The sequence below is a fragment of the Capricornis sumatraensis genome, chromosome 6, assembly GCF_032405125.1.
Source record: "Capricornis sumatraensis isolate serow.1 chromosome 6, serow.2, whole genome shotgun sequence".
In the NCBI taxonomy this organism is placed as follows: domain Eukaryota; kingdom Metazoa; phylum Chordata; class Mammalia; order Artiodactyla; family Bovidae; genus Capricornis; species Capricornis sumatraensis.
Genome location: NC_091074.1, coordinates 85,121,059 through 85,142,114, shown reverse-complemented (window position 1 = coordinate 85,142,114; position 21,056 = coordinate 85,121,059). Strand labels below are relative to the sequence as shown.

Genomic DNA, 21,056 nt, shown 5'->3' with positions numbered 1-21,056 from the left:
GTCAATGACTCTCCAAATAATGGAATCAATATTGGGGGGGTGGGGGTGGGCAAGCGTGAACCAGGCCCCAGCGATTAGAAACAGATCAGCACAAACCCACAGCTGACTCTGATAGAGCTGCCTTGGAGAGCTAGGGTGGGGGGCCTGGGAGGAGGTGGACTTGAGGAGGGGGCTCAGGAATGGAGGCAGAGCCACTGGGTGTCCAAAGCGTGGGGGTACACAAGTGGGCAGAGACTCTGAGGCTGCCGGAGTGGGAATGATGAGGTGGGGGGTGGGGGGCGCTGTCCTGGTCCCTTCCTTGTTTGAGCCTGTGGGGTTCTGAGACTGAGGTAACTTGGTGAATGGAGACTTCTTTCAGCCAGTGAGTGATCAAGAGTTCATCTCTCTGCATCCCAGACCTGGGCCCCTCGGCCATATTAGGGCTCAGAGGTTATACCAGGGGAACAGAGGAGCTGGGGGAGGGTTCTGAGTGAGATCTAAATGGCATGACCTTTTTCTTAGAGGCATGGGGCATTAATCCAACATAGAGAAATGGGTATTCCCCTTCAGATTGGGAGTCTGGCCTCCTTCCCCAGCTCTCAGCCCCCTGTAAGGCAGCAGGTGAGGATGGAGGGGGCCCTGGGGTCTATAGGGGGCTGGCCTGGCGGCAGCTGACAAAAAGAACAGGAAGAAGGGCTGGGGGGAGCGGCTGTAATTATGGAGCATTTATTATTAATCAGATGAAACTGCTAGAAGCAGCTGGTGTAATGTGTGTAGTGATACAGACTCTGCATGCCCCCAACACAGGCACACTCGAATGCACACTCCCCTACACATTCACTTATACACGAGTCCTGTTTTGCTTTCAGTTTGCTTTTCCTGAATGTTGGATGACTCTGTTAGTCTGCCTGTGTACGTCAGTGTGTATCTGTCTGTTTCTTCATGTCAGCCTGCATCGTCCTCTCCCTCTGTTGTCTCCTTTCCCCACCGCCTCTGTCGTCCCTCAGCCCCGTGTGTCTGTCTGTCTTCCTCTACGTCTCCGTCTCTGTGGGCCTGTCGGTGTGTCTGTATCTCTTACCACCAGTCAGCCTGTCCCTAACACCTTGTTTGAGTTTCCGGCCATCTCTCCCTGGTTGGTGGTACGTCTGCCTCTCCGGGCAGATTTAGATGACATGGAGTTCCTTTCTCATGCGTATGTGTTTAGGCACCTTATCGTGCCTTTGGCAGATGCAGCTGGGACCTGTTGTGGTGGGGAATGGAGCAATTGGATCCTGAGAATCTTCCAGGGTCTTGTAGAAGTCAAGGGCTCTGTCCAAATAACTGGAGTCCTAGAAGCAACAATGACTTTCAGAATAGCTTTCTTCAGCACCAGTCATGTGACGTTGGGCAAGGTAAAGTGCTTTTGTTCTCTGAGCCTCAGTTTTCTCATCTGCAAAATGGGAACAAGATTACCTTCAAAGGTTGTTTTGGTGATCTGGTACAAAACTGTATGTTAGGTCTTCATCATGGGGTTTGGCTCATCAGGGGCCCTGAGCAAGTGTTAGCTGTTTCCGTTATTATTGGGAAAGGCACTGTGCTGGCGGGGGAGAGATCTGCAGAGGGAAGCTGCATTAGTAGAAGGGCTCCAGAAGGAGATTTGCACTCAAATCTCTGCTCTGGAATTGATCGGCTGTGTGATCTTGGGCAAGTTAACCTCCCAGAATCTGTTTTTTCAGCTGTCAAATGGGAATAACAATAGAACCTACCTCATGGAGAAGTCATGAAGATTAAATGAGATCATGTATATAAAGTGCCTAACACAGTTCCTGGCACATAATAGATGCTCAATAAATCATAGTGGTGATGAGGAGAAGACAGCATGATGGTGTGTGTTTCTGCCTGCTGGGGGCCTTGTGTCCTTGTGTGAGTGTGCATGGGAGGATGTGTGTGACGTGGAGGTACTTGTCTCTGTGAACCGGTTGTGTGGGGATTTCAGATGGTCTGTGGATTTGCATCTATGTGTGGTGTCAGGCTTCTGGCCTCTCCTTGTCCCTGCAGTTCAGAACCTAATGTCTGCAACGGGTACTTCAGGGAGTCTGGACCACTCCCAATTTTTTCTCCTCTGGACACTGACCTGCTGCCTGCCTCAGTCTCCCCTTCTCACAGTGGGGTTGTGAGTGTGAAATGAGCTCTGAGTTTGACTAAGGTTTGCGGCTCCTCTGTGGCCTCTGATTTGTGCCCTTTGCCCTTCTAGAACCCAGCCTTGTCACATCATCCTGCCCCCTTGGTTTCAGAAGTCTCCGGAAGAGCCTGGTCTGGAGGAAGAGAAGGACATTGATGTGCTCGGTGTGCAGCGGTTGGTGAAGAGGTATGTGCTGGGGGCCCGGGGGAGGCAGGTCAGTTTCAGGGCAGCTGGCAGGTGCCATGGGGGCCGAAGGTCTGGGGATGTGAGTGAAGGAGGGTCTGAGATCCCTTCCTGTTCTTCCCTCCTCCTTCCTCCTGAGGCTTTTCATGCCCCCATGACAGGCCTATAAAGGGGAGGAGACTTACTTACCATCACACAGGCAAGGGCAAAGCCAGGTCAGAAAACTCAGTTCTGCACTGCTGGGGCTGAATCCCGGATATGGGAGCATGTTTCTGTCTCATTGTCAGGCTGCTTCTCTGCCCAAAGCATCTCTCTGGCTTAATTGGTGGGGAGCTGCTGAGCTTGGAGAAGATGGGATGGAGGGTCAGAAAGTCCAAAATCTTCTGAGGCCAGCCTTGGGGGTTGGGCCTGACTCTCCCCGCCTTTCATTCAGGCCAGGCAAGGCCCCTGGATTGGCAGCCCCAGGGTGGGGGTGCTCAAGAAATCGAGGCGCTGGAGCGGAACGGAAGGGCCTATTGTCGAAAACCCGCCAGAGGCCCACAAAGGCCGGCAGGGCTTTTCATCTCAGCTCCCAAACAGACTGGCCATTTTCCTGGCCTGGAAGTGGGGTGGGAGTGTGGGGGGCTGACCCTTCAGAACTAGCAGTGGGGTGTTGTCGAGGGTGGGGTCCAAGCCGAGTGTATCTCAGGCTGACAACATTATGGCCATAAAAGGGACCTAAAATGGAGCTGGGGTTCTAAAGAGTAGAAAAGGAACTTTAGAAGGCTGGAGAGGGTTACTTACACTTTAGTCTCCCGGTTCCCAGAGGACCTGAAGACTTGGAGTGGGGTGTCTATCAGAAGTTCAGATTTGCACAACAATGAGGGGAATACCTGGGAGGAGCTTGGTGGCCGGTTGGGAAACTGAGCTGTTGAGCTGTGCTAATCACCCCCCACACACTGGGGACACCTTAGGGAGCCGGAACTGGGGTCGGAGAACAGGCTAGCGGTCAGGCAAGAGAATGGGCTCCCTGGAGCAGGAGGGACTGAGGCCAGACAGCAGGAAGGACTTTCTGCCAATGAACAGTAGCTCAGATGCCCTGACCCTGTCCCTGGGGATCCCTGAGGAGTGCAGAGAGCAGGGGAGCTAGAGAACACCCACCCCCTCCCGGTGAAAGGCTGAGGCGGCTTCTGTGGGGGCAGAGGAGGAGGCTGTGAGGGAGGACTTGGCAGTTCTGTCCACCCTCCCCCAGCAGCACCTTCAGCACCGCTTTAAAAACAGCTTTTTAATTTAACAAAGTGGATGAAAAACTGTTTTTGGAAATAAAGGATATCTGCTGTCTCCCAGGCTAGCACTCAGCCCTTGCAGAGAACCTCTCTCCGTTTCTCCTTGCTATTGGTGGCTCCTTTCCTCTCTCTGCGTCTGTCTCTCTCTCTTTTTTGTTTGTTTCTGCTCTTCAGCCCCCCAGCTTCCCCTTGGCCTCCCATCACCGTCCCCTCACCCCCCCATTCAGCCTCTGCGGGAGTGTCATCCTCAGCCTCTTATTTCCGTGTCTCTGCATCTTCTTCTGTCTCTCCGCTCCCAGTCTCTCTCTTCCGGGCTTGTCTCTCTCTCTTCTGATTCGTCTCTGTCTCCCAGCCTGTCTCAATCTCTGTCTCCCTTCCCCCCCTCCGTTCTCCCCCAACCCCTGCTCTAAATGGGTCTATTTAAAACACCCGACGCTGCCAAGTCAGAAAAGCGTCTCCTGATAAAGCGCATTAGGCGGAGGGAGGGAGGAGGAGGGGGAGGGAGACGGCGGGCGGATGGATTGATCCGAGCCCGTAACCCCATTAATCAGGCATCGTGGATCCCCCTCCCTCCCCCAGCTTCGGCCCCTTCAGAGCTAAAAGCCCCTTAAATATTTATCACCCCTCCCCCATGGGGACGAGGGGAGAGGTGTGTGGCCGTCCGTGTGAGCATCCCCAGCCTCCTGGTCTCCCTCCACCATTCCGTGGGGGTGTGTGTGTATACACACGTGTGCATGTGCTCCTGTGTGCATGCATGGGTGTGCACACACACCTGACAAGTCCAGGGACCAACTGCCATCTTGCCCTCCCCAAACCATTGGAGTGGCTTGTTCCCCTGACCAGCCTCTGGGGACCTTAGGTGTCTGGCCTGGCTTCTCCCCCTCCTGAAGGATTGGGCATGCAGAGTAGGGGGACCCTGGGGTCCACTGGGGGTCCTCGTGCCCCTCAAAGTGCAGGACTGGAGGACTGGCTGGCATTGAACTGGCATCCTCAGGAAGGAGGGAGGTGAGCTGTGGTTCAATGTCCAGATTCCCCCAAATTTCCAACGCAGGTCACTCGGGGAGTAGAGTTGCGGACTCCAGCTTTTAGAGTGCACAAGGTCCCTAGGAAGGCTGGTGGAAGTTCCCTCTTTCTCCTCAGAGGGCAGACGTAGACCTGGGGTGGAATGGGGGCTTCCCCTGACCTCAGACAGGCAGGAAGGCAAACTGGACTGGGAGAGGGCTCTCTGTCCCCCCTAGAGACGAGACTCTCTGGGGGTGATGTGGGACGGAGAGCCCTTCGCAGCAGAGGTCAGCCCTGAGTGAGACCGGCCGGGGTTGGTCCCAGTTGGCCGGAGAAGATTCGGCCCGGGCGGGGGAGGGGAGGCCGCGGCAGCCCCCAGGGGTGAGGAGGGGCGGGGGTGGCGGTGGGCCGGAGCCGGGAGGGTCCCTTCCCCCTCCCCTCCCCCTGCCTCGAGTGCCACATCTCCTCCTGACTCAGACAATTAGATTCAAAGGATGACCTCACTGCCTGCCGTCCCTCACTCTCTCCCTCCGCTCGCTCGGCTCGCTCGCCCGCCGCGCGCTCCTTCCTCCCCGCCTCCCGGCCCGCTCGCCTCCCAGCTCGCTCGCAACGGCTCGGCCCCCCGCCCGCCGGGACGCTCCGGGGTGGGGGGGACACGCCTGCTCCCCGGGCCGTCCGGGCCCCAGCCCCGAACCCCGGGGGGCCCGATGCCCGCGGGCGGACGGGCGGACCCACGGAGCGCCGGAGGCACCGACGGGGCGCCTGCGCGGGGACCCAGGTCAGTGGCCGCGCGGCCGCGGGGCCGGAGAACTTGTCACCCCCGCCCGCGCCGCCCGCCAGCCCGCCCCGGCGCTTCCCGCTCCTTTCTCGGCCCCCGCCCCCCGCGGCTGCTCGGCGCTCCCCCTGCCAAGCTGTCTCTCTCTCCTCTTCTTTTTCTCTCCCCCCAGCAGCCCCCCTCTGCCTCTGCAGCCGGTGGGAGGGACTGGGACTTCCTGAGGTCCCAGGGATGGGGCCGGGGCCCACTGGCTGCAGCCGGACCAGGCCTCCAGCAAGAGGAGGGGTCTGGCCGTGTCCACTGGCCTGGGGGAGGGGACCACCACCGGGGTGGAAAGGGGGCTACTGAGAGAGAGGCCCCAGTTGTGGGGGTGCCGTCCGGACAGAGGGATGAGCTCCCAGTATCTTTCTTTTCCTACATCCTGTGGGCCTCTTGCTTGGCTCCGTTGGTCCCCACCTCTGAGCTAAATAACTTCGGTCCCTGCGGCCAGGTCTCATTGGCCCCCACAGCCTGTGTTCTTTGGAGCCTTGTCACCTAGTTTCCCTTAACCCGGCTGCCTGAATTCTTTTGTCACTTTCCCTAAGTCCCCGTCACCTAGCTTCCTGGGCTTTGCCTTGCTTGGTTTCCTTAGGCTCTGCCGCCCGCCCGGTGTTCCCTCCCAGGCCTGGTCCGTGGAGCCCAGGCAGGCTCTCTTTAGGATGGGGCATCAGGGCTCACACTACACCTGGAGCAGCAAGTGGTGAGGATGTCAACAGCACTGACGATTGTTCCCTGGTTGGGGCCTGGCCAGCCCAGCCTGGATTCCTTTCTGCCTGGACAGCGACACAGCGTCTTCTCTTGTGATGGGGGGCGGGGTTGCAGGGTCCAAGGACGCTTTAGGATTCTTGTCCTGGTGGTTTGTTAAGGCAGCGCTGGCTTGGCCAGGGCTGTCCCCATTTCTCTTCAGGTCGGACAGTGATGACAGGGCTTTGGCAGGGGCTGGGGCTTGAGGTCAAGGTCTCATCTCCTTCCCCTTCCCCCACTCCCTGCAGCCAGGCCTGACATTCAGGTGCCCTGTAGACAGCTGTAGGCACAGAGAGGTTTCCGAGAGGCCGGGCTCACACAGCAGGCAGCTAGGCTGTGAACTGCTGCTGCTCTTCCTGGAGAAGTGGTGAGGAGGGGAGGCGGGAGGGCCCTGGGGAGCAGGCTGGCTTCTGGGGCTTGCTGGCTCCTGCTGCTACCAGTGCCACCATCTCTTCACCTGGGGGCTTCCTCACCGCTCCACTCTGGCCAGGATCTCTCCTCATTCCTGAATGCTGGTGAAAGCAGGGTGAGGAGAGAAAGGCGCCAAGTAGGGAATAGTGTTCTGTTTCCTTGATTTTTAGAAACTTTCCCTTTCTGTGTTAGGCCACCCTGAGCTTTATCTTCCCTTCCTCTGAGCATGGGCCTGGCAACCCAAGGTCCCATCAGGGAGTGACTATTCTGGGTGTGTATGTGTGTGTTTCTCACTGCCGGGTGTAGAGGTGTTAGGGCTGAGGGTAATGGGGGTGGGGACTGTGGAGTCTGAGTTTCTGGAGGTGCTACAGTATCTGTGTGCAAGGGTGACTGTTCTGAGTGTGTGCTGGTATCCATATGTGAGGCCAGAACTGTTTTGATTGAGCATGTGTGTGAGAGTCTGTGTGTGTGACTGTGACTGTGATTCTTGTGTGCGTGCACACCAGCGTGTGCGAGGATGTGGTAGTGGGTGTCCACGTGGGAGGCCATGATGAGTGGCGGTAATGGGAGAATACAATGCCAGTGTCTGCGAGAGGGGTGCCTGGGTGTGTCTGTGAAGCTCTAGTGCATGGTGGAGATGGGGGGATTTGGGAGCTCTGCGATGGTAGTGAGAGCCTGAGTGTGCCTGTGTGTCTTGGGGTGAAGCGAGCGCCGGGTGTTGTGTGCCCCTGGATCACGGGTGTCTGTGTGTGTGTGTGTGTGTGTGAGAGTGCGTGTGTGTGTGAGAGCGTGTGTGTGTGAGAGCATGTGTGCGCACATACTCATGCCTGTGTTTACCCATCAGGAACAGATTGCTCTGGCTTCCCCACTGTGCGGAGGGGAGAAAGGGGGAGGAAGGATGGCTTGCTTTTGCCCAGCAGACCAGAAGCTTCCTCAGTAGTGTGTGCAGTGTGCGTGCATGGAGGGGGGTTGAGGAGAACAGCACACGTGAAGACAGTTGAAGTTTCTGTTCCCCTCGCTCAACTCGGACTCTGTCTGAAAGACCATCTTTAGTTCTTTTTGTTACACATCGACGCTTCACACACACTGCCCACCCCTCCCTGTGTGTGTGTGTGTGTGTGTGTGTGCATGTGCATGTGCATGCGCCCACATACAACCTTGCAAGCGTCAACCTCTGTGTATGTATTCGAGGTTGTGTCTGTACCATAGTGGTGATGGGGCCCTGCGTGGGGGGTAGTGGGAGAGGCTGAGGCAAAGAGGTCTTTGTCCCAGCCCCCAGGCCTAGAGAGCGATTCTGTCCATCCTTCTGTCTCCACAGAGGGCTCTGCAGCCTCCTTCCTGCCTCATCTGCTGTGAGTCTGCTGCAAGCCCTCTCCCCTGTCAGCTGAGGGAAGTCTTGGTCAGCCCCGTTGACCTGCCCATCCCCCGCCTTCCATGGAGGCCTTCCAGCTGTCTATAACCTCCTGCAGCGTCTGTTCCTCCATGAGGAGCCGCCTGGCTCCCCCTAGACCTAACCTGACTGGTGTGTGGCCCTCTTCTGCATGGAGAGATCCTCCTGATTCTCCTAGAAGCCAGGAGGGACTCTGGACTGGGGCTAGGGGGAGGGGAGTTAGCGCTTGCGTCTCGGATGCTGTGAAGCTGTCCAGAGCCCATGTGCCCACGGGGAGGATATGAACTTCTCTGCCCCTTCCTGCTCCCCATTGGAGAGGCAGAGGGTTGGGTCAGATGACTTTTCAGGGAGCAAGCCTGGATCTTTCTAGAGGACTGCTCTTGTCCAGGCCTGCATACATGAGCGTGGACAAGCCAGTGCCCAGGTCACAGGCAGCACACAGGGCTCGAGTCGGGGCTCCACGTGTGGGCCTGGGTGGTGTGATTCGGATGGGTATCTCTGTTGGACACCTCCCAGTGGCCCAGCCAGGCCCAGCGTGGGAAGCGTGCAACACGCCAGCACACATGTGCAGCAGGGCACGCACATCCTGATCTCAGGGTCCCCATGGTGCAAGAGGTTGGGGGGTGGGGGGTGTGAGCACTCAAGAGTCCAAGCCGCTGCCAAAATCCATTGGAATCTTGTCCCCCCCCCCAGGCCCCCATCTCCGGCTGTGGAGGTCACAATAGCAGGTGCGGATACCCCCCCCAATTCACTCACGTTGGGCCGCCTCCTTTTCCACAACCTCAGCCAGAGACTGGAGCTGGGGGACTGCTCCCCACCTGCCGCCTCCCTCCTGGCCCCCCTCCCACTGGTGCTCAGCTTCATCCTGCCCCACTTCTATAAGGGAGGAGTGGCTCTATGTTTGGGCAGTGTCCTTCCCCCAAAGCCCAGGGGGCTTTCCCCTGGAGTGTGTGGGGATGGGGTGGCATTGGAAGAAGAGATAAGGCTTGAACCCAGGCACAGCTTCTGGGTCCTGTGCCCCTTAGGGTGGGTGGGTGGGGGGTGCTGAGAGGAGGGCCGGGTCTGGATTCAAAGAGAAAGAAAGAGACCAGAGACTCAGAGACAGGGAGAGACGCCATGGGGAGTGGGAGCCTGCCCCATGGCCAGCCAGCCCCAGCCCAGGAGCTGGCCCCTGACCTGGGCCCGCCCCCTCCCCCATGGGGGGCCTGCCGGGCCAGCTGCCAGGGGCCAGGCCTCCCTCTTTGGCCTCCCCCCCACCCCCGGCCTCTGTACTCCTCTGGCCTCTGCCCCCGCCCTCACCGCCCACGCTGTCCAGGCTGCCTAGCCTGGTGGGATCTGGGGGCCTTCTGGCCTCAGCCCCTCCTCCCGCTCCTGGAGTTTCCCGCCCGCCCAGACTCTCTCCCAGGCTCCCCCTCAGCCAGCCGGGTCTGAGCCTCCCTGCCCACCATGCCCTTGTCCCTATCTCTGCGCCTGCTCTGTCTCTCGTTTTCTCTCTCCGTCCCCAATAGTAGGTGCCTCTCTTCCTCCCTTCACCCTAATTCCTCTGCAGGTCTGAGGCCTGTAGAGTTTCCCAGGCCTTTGAATCAGTGGGTCCTTTTGTCTCGGGTTCTTGCCTCATTCCCAGGATGTGTCCCCTAGCGCCACTGCAGGGCAAGGAGAAGGGGATGAGGCCCCGAGAGAGTGCCCTTCCCCTTTCCTGGAGGATTCCAGAGTCCGGGTTTGCTGAAGGGGACTGGAAGCCATGGAGATATCCCCATAGCCCCCGTTGTAGGTCAGATGCTCTCCATCAGAGAAACACTCCTGACCTCTCCCCAGCCCCAGGCCAGGGGGGTGGGGTCCAGGCCAGTGACCTTCACTGGGTCTCAGTTTCTCAAAGGCACCACATAGGCCCTCGCTGTTCATTCATTTTCCAGGCCAGACTGAGCCCACCTGACCCACACCAACCAACACCCAGAAGGCTAAACCTCTGAACACACTATTGCACATCAGCACACACTCAGTCAGAGCTGGGCTCCAGGCAGTGGTGCTCAGAACTCCCACCCTCACCCTGGATGTGGCAGGGATTCCTCAGGGTTGGGTTGATTAACTTAACCTGCCCTATTTCTGCAGGATGAATAGGGGCTTTCCCAAAGTCACACTTCCCTTTCTCAGGTTTTGCCTTCGGCTGGGCAGGGGGTGAGGGTCGGGGCTCAGGGTACCTGGAAACTTGCTGGCACTGGCAAGAGGGGTCTTGGGCCCTGGATCCTAAGCCAGAAACTTGGTAGTTGAGATCCCTGATCCGGAGCCTGTCACTCTATCAGTGTCATGGCTGGAGACTGTCAGCCTCCATGGTGTCAACATTTCTGCGGGCTGGTGTTACTCTGTGTGACTGTCCATCTTACCGAGTCTGTCAGCCTCCCTGTATCACTGTGGATGTCATCGTCATTGTCAGCCTGAGTGACTGGCAGTCTCATTGCCTCTTTGATACCAAGGTTACTGTCACTGTGACTATGTCAGTGTCAACAGGTGTCATCCCCCTGTTCATTGGCATCATTGGATGTGACCATGACTCAGTGCATCATTTTCACTGTAGTGACTGTCAGTACCCCTGTGGGCATTTTCAGCTGCACACCTGTGTCATTTTTAGTGAATGTTGTTATTAACGTGTAGTGGTGTCCTTGTGTCGTCGTGGGACATGATGGTAAGTTGGGGGCCAGGATGGCCTCTTGATGAGTCACCTATGTTTATGCATGTGGCAACACTGGGCTTCTGCTCACAAGGGGTTTGGGCTGCTGGGCACTTGTTAGTGGGGTGCCTTCTGCTCTCTCCTCACTGCTGGGTCTGGGGCTGGAGGCCAGGCTGGCCCTCTGGAAGGGTCTATGGAGCCTGGGCCAGTTCGCCTAGCCCTCATCTGGGGCTTTACAGGATTTATGCTCTAGATCTATCCTAGAGCCGTGGGTGTGGACTTGGAAAATTCCTGGGAAAGATGCTCTTTGCCCTGGGATGGGTGACCTGAGGTGAGCTAGGGCAGGGCAGAGGTGTAGCCTGGATGTCTCTGGCCTCAGCTTCCCTACCTGGGAATGGGTCCAGCTGGGACTGGAGGGAAGAGGGAAGGCAAAGTGGCCTGGGACTTCCTGGACCTGTAGGTGGGGTGGGGTTTCCCTCTACTCTTATCCCCTAGGGGCGAGGCTCTTGGCTTTTTGGGCAGAAGCCCTGCAGCCCCCTGGAAGCCCTGCTTTTGTCTCAGATCCGCCAGTACGGCTGCACTGACAGCATCCTCCCCTTACACTGCCGGAGCTGAGTGGGCTTCGAGAGATGCTGTCAGTGGGCACAGAGGCCCTGCTTGTGTCTCGTTTCTGTCGCTCTCTCCAGGTCGTGTCTCTCCCGCTGCCCTTGAATCTCTGCTAGTATCCTGTGCTCCCTGTGTCTTCCTGTGTCTCTTCTTCCATTTCTCCCTGTGTTGGTCTTTTCTTGTCCCTCAGGGTCTCAGCTCACAGCTTTCCCTCTCCATTCCCCTCTCCCCGGGTGTCTCCCTTTTCTGGGTGCCCCCAGCCGTGCAGCATCTGCTTGGTACCCCATCCCCCTGTCTCTGCAGCACTCCCAGCAGCGCCCGGCTCCCATGGCTGCAGCCTCTTTGGCCCAGGGCCCGGCCCTTACAGTAACTCATCGGGCTGATGGAGGCGACTTTGATGAAGAAGCCACCCCTCCCCCTGTGGGGACCCGCATGTGTGTGTGTGTGTGTGTGTTTGCTTGTATGCATTTCACTCATGCCAGGCCTTCTCACCCCCCACGCCCCTCCCAGCTGGGACCAGGAAGGAGCTGGAAGAAGAGGACCACCCTGTCTCTCTACTCCCATCCTGCCATCTAACCTCTGTCCCCTCTGTCTGCCCATCTGCCTCCCAGGCCCTGGGTCCTCTCCCATGTGCTGGGCAGCAGGTTGGCCCTGAGGTGGAGTCTGTTGCTGGCTGTGAGGAGAAAAGTAGATGGTGGAGGTTTTAGGGGAGGGTCTGAGGGCTCCCTGCAAGGGTTGAAGGCGGAGGGAAGCTGTGGGGGGTGGGGGGGCACCAGGTGGGCTTCCAGCCTCTTATCTGTTTTTCTCACACCAGCTCTGAATTTAGAGCTGGCTCATCCTGGGTTCCTTTCTTGGCCCCACCACTTGCTGACTGTGTCCTTGGCCATTGTCTTAACCTCCTAAGCCTGAGGAGTAGCTGGAGAGGGGGGAGTGGCTGAGGGTCAGGAGCCAGGCCAAGTGGTAGCAAAGGCCTCAGGAGTCGCAGATGTGGGAGGGGTTGCCGAGGCCAGTCGGGGCCTAGAGAGGCGAGGCGTGCCAGGGAGGGGCAGCCGGGGCTCCAGCGCCGTGGCTGGAGGAGCACCAGGTGCAGCGGGGAAGACTGGCCTGGGGAGGGGCAAGTGCAGCCGTGGGCAGGCAGCCGCCCTTCCCCGAAGGAGCCCCCAGAAGTCAGATTCTCTGCACTCCCCCACCCCCACCCCGCTCCAGGCTGACACCCACACTGCTCTGGCCCTCTCTGGCTGTTTCTCTGGCAGCGTTTCTGACGGTGTCTCTGGCAATGTGTCCGACTGTGTGTCTGAGTGTCCCTGGCAGTGTTCTGAGTGCTGTGGAGACTTCCTGACTGAGCATCTGGCTGCGTCTCTGGCCCTCTCTCCGGCTGTTTTTCTGGGTGTATGCCTGTTTGCGTCTGTCAGTTTCCCTGGTGTTTCTCTGCTTGTGCGTCAGGCAGTTTCTCTGGCAGGGTTTCTGACAGTGTCTCTGGCCTGTGTCGCTGATGGTTGCTTCTCTGATTGGGCTTCTTGCTCTTTCTCTGATACATCTGCCTGCATCTGGCTGAGTGTGGTACAATGTTTCTGGTGGGCCCTTTGACTGCGTGTTGGCTGTTCTCTGGCCTTGTCTCTGGCTGGTTATCTGGTTGATCTACCTGTTTCTCTGGCTTGTGCCCCACGCAGTCTCTCCAGCCTGTGTGTAGGCTCTTTCTGTGGGGCTCTGTCTCCTGTTGGGGGCAGAGTCTTTGCTGTGTGTCGGACTGTGCCTCTGGTAGGGGCCCCGGTTGAGTGTCTGGGAGTGGTCTGTCTCTGGATCTCTGCTTCTGTCTTGTTGACAGAACTTTGTCTCTCTTCAGGACTGGAATGAGAGAGATTTGGAACCTCTTGGGCAGGAGCTGGCCGTTTCCCTCTCCTTAGGTATAGGTGTGTGCTGGGGTGGAGCAGTGTGAGGGGAGCTGGACCCATCCTAGAAGCAGGACAACGCATTGAGGGGCCACTGGGTCCATCCTGGCTTCTGGAAACACATCCTGACTGTGCAGTGTGTACCCACATGGGAGTGTGCAGACACTGACGTACATCTGCTGAACTGGGGCTCTCAGGCTCCTGGGCTGAAGGGTGATAGGCTGGGGTCCCTGACTGGGACATATATCTGAAAAGCCTTCATCCTTCTCATGATCACTGGTGTCCACTAAAGCAGAAACCACATCTGACCTGCTCACAATGTAGCACTGCCCTGATACCCTGCTGCTCTGAACATCCCAGAGCCCTGCTGGGCAAGGCTCACCTGGGGGTGAGGGGGTGCAGGTAGGGGTAACGTGGTAGGGCAGATCCAAGGGTCTCTCCCCAGGAGCATGGCAGGGGCCTTCCGTTCAAGGCAGTTTGGAGATGTATAGACTTCCAATCAAGTTAAAGCATTACCCTTTCAGTTTGCAGTGTTTATAGCTAATTAGCTAACCTCACCAGTAAAGTTATTTTTTTTCTAGAAAAATGGCCCTAGCATTACCAGTGTTCTATAACTCATCTGCGGTTGACTACATCCTGCAGCCAGCTTCCTTATCGAACAACAAACCGCTGTAGGTTGCCTTCTACCATCTCAGCAAACCTTTGCCTACAGATGCCAATAAGGTTATTTTCTGTTGCTTGAAGAGGGTCCTGAGCTCCATTAAGAAGGGCGCTTGGGGTCAAGGTGCCCTGGCCCTAGGGCTGGGATTTCCCAGTCTTCCCTGAGAATGGGGCGGGGGGTGCTCCCCCAGGCGGCCGCCGCCTGGGCTGATGCTGTCCCTTTCCCCGCCGCCCACTTTTTTCCCAGCAGATGGCTGCTCCTGTCCCGTGGGCCTGCTGTGCCGTGCTCGCTGCCGCTGCTGCCGTGGTCTACGCCCAGAGACACAGTCCGCAGGGTGAGTGCTGGGTGGGTGGGGGACGAGGGGCGCTCCCAGAGCTGAGCAGGACCCTCTCTGGCATAACTGTACACACCCACCCAAGAGCCACATACTGCCGTGTGCTGGCATTGTCACACATGAACATGAGTCATGTGACTCTGATACATGGGGTGACCCACTGACATTGTCCCGTAAGCACAACCCCCCAGTCACTGCTGGGTGGTTTCATGCTGATGGCATCTCTGGCTGAAGATTGTCCGATCCTCTTCCCACTAGTGTGGATACAGGGTACAGGTGGCTTAGATGGTAAAGAATCTGCCTTGCATGCAGGAGACCCGGGTTTGATCCCTGGGTCAGGAAGAGCCCGTGGAGAAAGGCATGGAAACCCATTCCAGTATTCTTACTTGGAGAATTCCAAGGACGAGAGGAGCCTGGTGGGCTACAGTTCACAGGGTCACAAAGAGTTGGATACAACTGAGGACCTACATTGTGGGCAGCTAACTTTTCTATGCTTAAATGCAGGTTAATGACATGATAGCAGAATTCTAGTAATTACCATATATTGATCTAGTTAAAATCAGCCTCTATAATGAAAAATCCTGAGCAAAAATGGATTTTTTCAGATTTCTATTTACCATTTACAATGACATTAATTGTGGGCTGATAAAGAAGAGGACCGGAGAAGGCAATGGCACCCCACTCCAGTACTCTTGCCTGGAAAATCCCATGGACAGATGAGCCTGGTAGGCTGCAGTCCATGGAGTCGCTAAGAATCGGACACGACTGAGCAACTTCACTTTCACTTTTCACTTTCATGCATTGGAGAAGGAAATGGCAACCCACTCCAGTATCCTTGCCTGGAGAACCCCAGGGACGGGGGAGCCTGGTGGGCTGCCGTCTATGGGGTCGCACAGAGTCGGACACGATTGAAGCGACTTAGCAGCAGCAGCAGCAGCAGGGGCAGGGCCTGGTGAAGTGGGGTCCCTTCAGGTTTATGGGGGGTGCCGTGGGAGGCACTGGGAGAGACAGTGGATAAGAAAGCCCCTCGCTTATCCTAGAAGGTATACTGGGACAGGGATGGTAGCCCCAGAACATGCTGAGGGGATGGGCAGGTGGGAGAAGGCTGGCCCACCAGTGAGTTGGGATGGCTGGAGGGGTGGGGGGGTGTCCAGGCGGGGCCATTGATAGCCTCCCCGATTCCCCGACCTCTTGTCCAGTGCAAGCTGTGTCCGCTTCACAGGGACACAAACACGCAGAGCAGAGACTGCATGGAGCTGCACCCCTGCTGGGAAGGGTGACCACATGACCCCTAGCCCATCTGCATCTGAGGCAGCACTTCAGGTGGCCACATGAGCCCAAGTTCTGACCTCAAAACTCCTCGAATGAGGCTCCAAGTGTAGGGAGCTCCCCCCTCGGCTGTGTCCTGCGCCCACCTCAGCTGGCCCAGGTAGAAGCCGAGAAGGTGGGGCCCAGGCACATAGCAGGCCCGGATGACTGAGCTCCATGACCCTCAAGGCTGTGGGTTCAAAGAGTTTAGTAGGTCAAGGCTCCTGTGGCCTCTTCCTTGTGAACCCAATGCCGAGGCCCAAAGAGATCCTGGCCTACCTCATGGCTGCTCCCCAGTGGGTAGGGTCTGAAGGCACCACCAGGCCAGCCCATCGAGCCCCACCTGCAGTCGGCATATGCCAGGGGCTCCTGTATTGACCCGACCAGCCCAGGCCTGCCGGTGGCCTCTCCCAGTGGCCTGGCCCCTGCCCTGTGTGGGGACGTAGGCTGCATCTTTGGGTGTGAGACTGTCCTTGTGCACTGGACTGTGTTCTTGTGTGGGTGAGGCTGTGTCCCTGTTGGAGTGCATTTCTCTGTGTGGTCATATCGTTGTGTGTGACGTGGCCGGTATGTGACTGTGGCCTGTGAGCAGTTGTGTCCTTGTGGCTGAGACTTTCCGCCCTGCCTGATCGTTTCTCTCTGTGTCTGCTCTCTGTATGTTTGTGTCTCTGTGTGTGAGACCATGTGTCCGTGTGTAACTGTGCCTCTCGCTGACAGTGCCATTCCTCTGCACGTATGTCATCATCACGTTCCTGCCATGGGACAGTGTCCCAGTGTGGCCTTGACCTGTGGACGGTTGTCCCGTGTGTGTGTGCTCTTCTTACGGTGACGGTCCTCATCCTATGTGTGTGGTGATGTGAAGTTGTTTAGGACACCCTGGGCGGGGGACCGTTTCCGGCATGTGGTCCCCATGTGAGCCTGTGTGCACAGGTGTGAGGGAGCCGTCGGCTCTGTCCCTGTGCGCTCCCCGTGTCCATGACCTCATCCTGTCTCTGTCTCTTATCCTGGCTTCTAACAACCTTTTCACAGCTGATTCCTTCAGAGCATTTGTCACTGCGTCAGGGCCAAGAACCCCATCCTCCCCCTGTGGCTTGATTTAATTTCTGAAATGGACAGCACATCAGGAGGGGCACCCATGGGGCGGGGGGGTGGGGGGAGCTGTCCAGGGACAAAGGATTGAATCACTGCCATCTTTGGGGCTGTGGCGTGGCCGTGTGTGTTGCTGCTGTGGTGTCCCTGTGGCAGTCGTGGCGCCGTGACGGCCGCCTCACGTTTTCCCCTGCCTCTGCGCTGTGGCCTGTGGTGGTTGCCTGTCATTGCGTTGTCATGCTTCTACTCCTGCCCTGCCCTCCCATGGCTGGTTTGTCGTCGTCAGATTGCGTGTTTCCGTTTCCTTTGTGAGGCAGACAGAGTTTCCCTGCTCTGTATTACCCCACTGCCATCACATCTGTTGTGCCGTCGGGTGGGTGTCCTTCTCTTGTGGCTGTTCCTGCCTGCCTCAATATTAGTGAGCCATGCTGGGGCCACGTGAGTTCTGAGCCTCTGTTGGTCAGTGTCAGTGCAGAGCCCTTGGGACCCTAGTGACCACGCCCCTCTCCCCCCACTCTTCCTGACCCCCCGACGGTCAGTTTTCAGCCTCCTCAGGCAGCTGGATGCAGAATCTCTGCTGGGGGGCGGGGCGGTGTGCAGAGAGAGGGGCTTGGCCTGCTTCCTGGAAGCTCCAGGTTTTTGGAAGAGAGGCTGGAGAGGGGCTGGGGGCTAGGGCTGGTGGACTGGGGGCGGCTCTATGGCTTGAGCCCTGGACCCTGGGCCTCTGGTCAGAGGGAGGCCCCCAGTCAATCTCTTCTCTAGCCTCACAGCTGCGGCCTCCAAGGTCCCCCCCCAGCCGCCACCCTTCCGCCTGTTCATCCTCTGTTCGGCTGGTCCCAGGCCCCACGGACGAGTGGTCAGGGCTGGCGGGGTTTCCTGCTTCCCTCTCCTTTGACAGGGACAGAGAGGCTCAGAGAAGGGCAGAACAGGGCCCTGCAGACAGACAGGGATCCTGGCCTGGGGAGGGCCACAGAGGCAGCAACTGGGGACAGATGTTCCAGCCCAGAGAAAAGCAGGGCTGGGGAGAGGTGTGTGAGGGAGGGGAAGGGGGCCGCTGGCAGCATAGGGGGATCCCTACCTCCTGCGGCCCCGGTGGTGTTAACAAGTCTAATTAAGAGGCCACTGGCCCAACTTAATTGGCTCGTTAACAGGAATTGCCTCTGAAAATCCCCCAACTCAGCGGGGTGGCTCTCTGGAGGGGAGACCGAGGGAGTGTTAACGAGGGATCCCGCAGCCCCCCACCCCCCTTGCTCTGCCCCTCCCACCCTCACTACACAGAACTGCAGGTCTGGGGAAGCATCTATCCTTCCAGGCTGGGGGGCGGGATGACGAGGGCAGGCCTGTGTCTCCCCGTGCCCTGCTGCTCGGCCATGTCTGGAGGTCAGTGTCCAGGACTTTCTCTGTCTCACTGCCTCCTCACCTCGCTCTCCTCTCAACAGTTGCCCCCTCCGCCCTTCCACTCCAGTCTCCTGGGCTCTGTCCATCATGCCTGGGCAGCTGAGGCCAGGGCTGGGCTTTGCTGTGGGCTCTGACAGGCCCCTCCTGGGGGCAGGAGAGGCATGGTCAGAGCTCCCGCAGTCCCTGCGCTTCCCCACCCGCACCCGCAGCCCATGCAGTTCCTGCCTCCCCACCATGTTGACAGCTGCCAGGAGCTCCCTAGGGCTCCTGTGCCTACTCTTCCTCCTTCTGCTGCCCTGGCCCGCTGGGGGACAGGGCCTTGTCGGGGGTTCAGAGTTGTCGGGGAGAGGGAGAAAGGCAGGACACAAAAACAAGGATGGGGAGGATGAGGAGAAGGGAAGAGACAGAGGAAGGAGTTCAAGAGGGGGCCCCTTGGCTCAGCTTGCCTGGCTAGCAGATGTCAGTGACTGGGGCTGGGCCTCTGGGTGGCGGGAGGCTGGGGTTTTGGGGGTCAGGAAAACTTTCAAAAGGACCTGGTGACAGGAGGTGACCTAGGTCTTCTGTCCCAGCACTCTACACAAACTCTCTCATACACACACACAGCATCGCCCAGTCACACACACAGTCCCTGGACACACACATCCAAGTTTGGAGACACTCATTTACTTGTGCCCTTGCATGCCATGAAGGAATTTTGCAGATCCCTTGTCTCCCCAAGACACTCGCGCCCTGAGCCTCAGGGCGCCTGCTCTCACTACGCTATCATCTGGAAGTGCTGGGCCGGGCTGTGACCTGTGACTTCTGCCTTGTGCCCTCCCCACCCCCTACAGAGACTCCCCACGTGCAGTACGAGCGCCTGGGCTCAGACGTGACTCTGCCGTGTGGGACCGCCAGCTGGGACGCGGCGGTGACGTGGCGGGTGAATGGCACAGACCTGGCCCCTGACCTGCTCAACGGCTCTCAGCTCGTGCTCCGGAGCCTGGAGCTGGGCCACGGCGGCCTCTACGCCTGCTTCCACCGCGACTCCTGGCACCTGCGCCACCAGGTGCTTCTCCATGTGGGCTGTAAGTGTGACTCCCAACCCCTTGTGTGACCCCCGACTTCACTCACTGGGGGAGTCCATGAGGCCCAGACCCTTGGCCCAGATCACATCCCCTTCCTGGTGGTGGTGGAGGTCCTGACCCCTGTCCTCTGACCTTGTCTAAGCCTACTGTTCCGACCTCTGAGCCCAGTGTCGCCCCCTGAGTGCAGACCTCTGGCATTTTGCACCGGTATCCACCCTCCACTGGAGGTCTTTGAGACCCAGAAATCCTGTCCCCTATGACAAGATGGGCTCAGGAGGGCTGGCAGGGCACTGCCCATGTGGGGCCTGGTGGGAGGAATCCTAGGTCACAGCTCCGAGCTGGGTTGGCCTTGTTCCAGTGCATGCTCTCCCAGGGGCTGGCTGCAAGGGCCTTGGGGGAGAAAATGGGGTATCTGGTGATGCTGGGAGAGGGGTGGACAGTCTAGGAGGCCCCGGGGAAGAAGGAAGGCTTCCTGGAATGGGAGGCACTTGGAGACTTGGGGAATTTGGAAGATACATTGAAAAAGTTCTTTCTGGCTGAGAGCTGAATGTGATCATAGTCCTCAGAGGCTGAAAGGGCCTGGGAAGGCCACTTGGGTTGGTGTAAATGGCAGAAGGGAGCTGAAGGAGGGGAGGGACATGATCAGGGTCATGTTGTTAAAAGATCTTTCTCACTATGCTGCAGGGCTGGCAGGTGGGTGGGCAAAGCAAGGGGCAGGAAGGAGGCTGTTGCTGGGATGCAAGAGAGTGGAGGAAGACCTGGGACTGGAACATGGGGTTGGGAAGCTGAGAAGAATGATTTTGCCTCCAGGAGTTGCTGATGGATCAGAGGTAGGGAGAGTTGGAGAGTGGACAGTGGGAAGAGTCAAGACAGCTGGTAGGACCGATTGCTGCAACGGAGACAAGGTGCAGGGGTCAGCTGGAGGAGGAGGCAGTGTGTTCTGTTCATGCGGTGTCTCAGTTTGGCTTTCCCTGGAATCAGAACCCAAGATGATAGTTCACAGGCAAGTAGTTTATTTGGCAGGTGACAGAAACATCATTAGGGCATGGGAGAAATGATAGAGAAAAGGAAGTGATGTTAGCCAATAAAGAGGGAGTTACTTAGCCATTGCTTCTGGGTGGCTGGAGCCCACCCTGCTGGGGGAGCTCTAGGAGCTGAGGAGGCAGGGCAAGTGCCTTGGAGTTCTCCTGCCTGAGGGCTGAGGAGCCCGGATGCTTACACACTGAGGAGTGGGGGCGGGGGCGGGGAGGCTTTCATTCCCCAGCACTTTTGGCCTGATGCCCCAGCAGGCAATGCAGGTTTTGGTGGCCAAAGAAAGCTCTTAGGCAAATAACTGCAGAGGCGGTCAGCGGGTACGGGTGAGGGATCTGCGGCACCATCTGCTGTAGATGTTGGGTTTTGGTCCCTGGGGGACAACCAGGAGTAGATGGCTGGTAGCCAATGGATCTGAGGTTCTGGGACTCAGGGAGAGGCCTGTGCTGGAGATGGGAATTGAGAAGGGGGTGGTTGTCAGCATTAATTCTTTGGGAGGGGATGAGATGGTCAAGGGTGAGACTGTGGGATGAAGAGAGAAGATGACCCAGGACCGAGCCCTGAAGACCATCGCCGTAAAAGGGGTTGATCGAAGGAAATGAGCCACAAAAAGAGATGAGAGATCAGAAGGAGCCCGGCAGGAAGGGAGAAGGGGGAGCAAGTGAGTGCGATTCAGAAGCGGTGTTAGGAAGCTCGGGAGGAGGAGGTTATCAGTGTTGCTGAGGGTCAGCTGGGCAGGTCCTTAGTGCTCAGCTGGAGGCATCAACTGACAGAATAAATACTCCTAACATAGTTTCGTTTCTTTTCTTCTTGAACCAAGGATTCAGGCTTCTCTAGCCTCATCCCATTTGGGCGATATACCCCACTCTGCTTACTCCCTCGGAGCTGCCAATCTACCGAGGGGAAGAAATGCTTGAGGGGCCTGAGAGCGGGTCCTTGCCCCATTGTCAGGCAATAGATGTGGACAACCGTGGGAAATGTTAGGCTGAAGGGTTGCTCAGCATCCTCCACCAAAACACTGACCCATCAGTGGGGCCAGAGGAGAGGGGAAAGTATGTTTT

The 21,056-nt window shown here is 57.8% G+C and overlaps 1 protein-coding gene across 3 annotated transcripts in view; it reads left to right on the top strand.

The window, feature by feature from the left end:
* CNTFR (ciliary neurotrophic factor receptor) overlaps window positions 1-21,056 on the top strand; it is a 37,799-nt gene that overhangs the window by 5,799 nt on the left and 10,944 nt on the right. The window contains exons 2-4 of one of the 3 annotated variants that reach the window (XM_068974225.1): window positions 2,213-2,326; window positions 14,020-14,104; window positions 18,730-18,963. In XM_068974225.1, coding sequence (XP_068830326.1) covers window positions 14,020-14,104; window positions 18,730-18,963 — 319 coding nt within the window. In that variant the 5' untranslated portion in view covers window positions 2,213-2,326. Of the gene's footprint in view, window positions 1-2,212; window positions 2,327-14,016; window positions 14,105-18,729; window positions 18,964-21,056 lie in introns of all 3 variants that reach the window. The other 2 variants (XM_068974223.1, XM_068974224.1) reach the window with 2 other exon arrangements.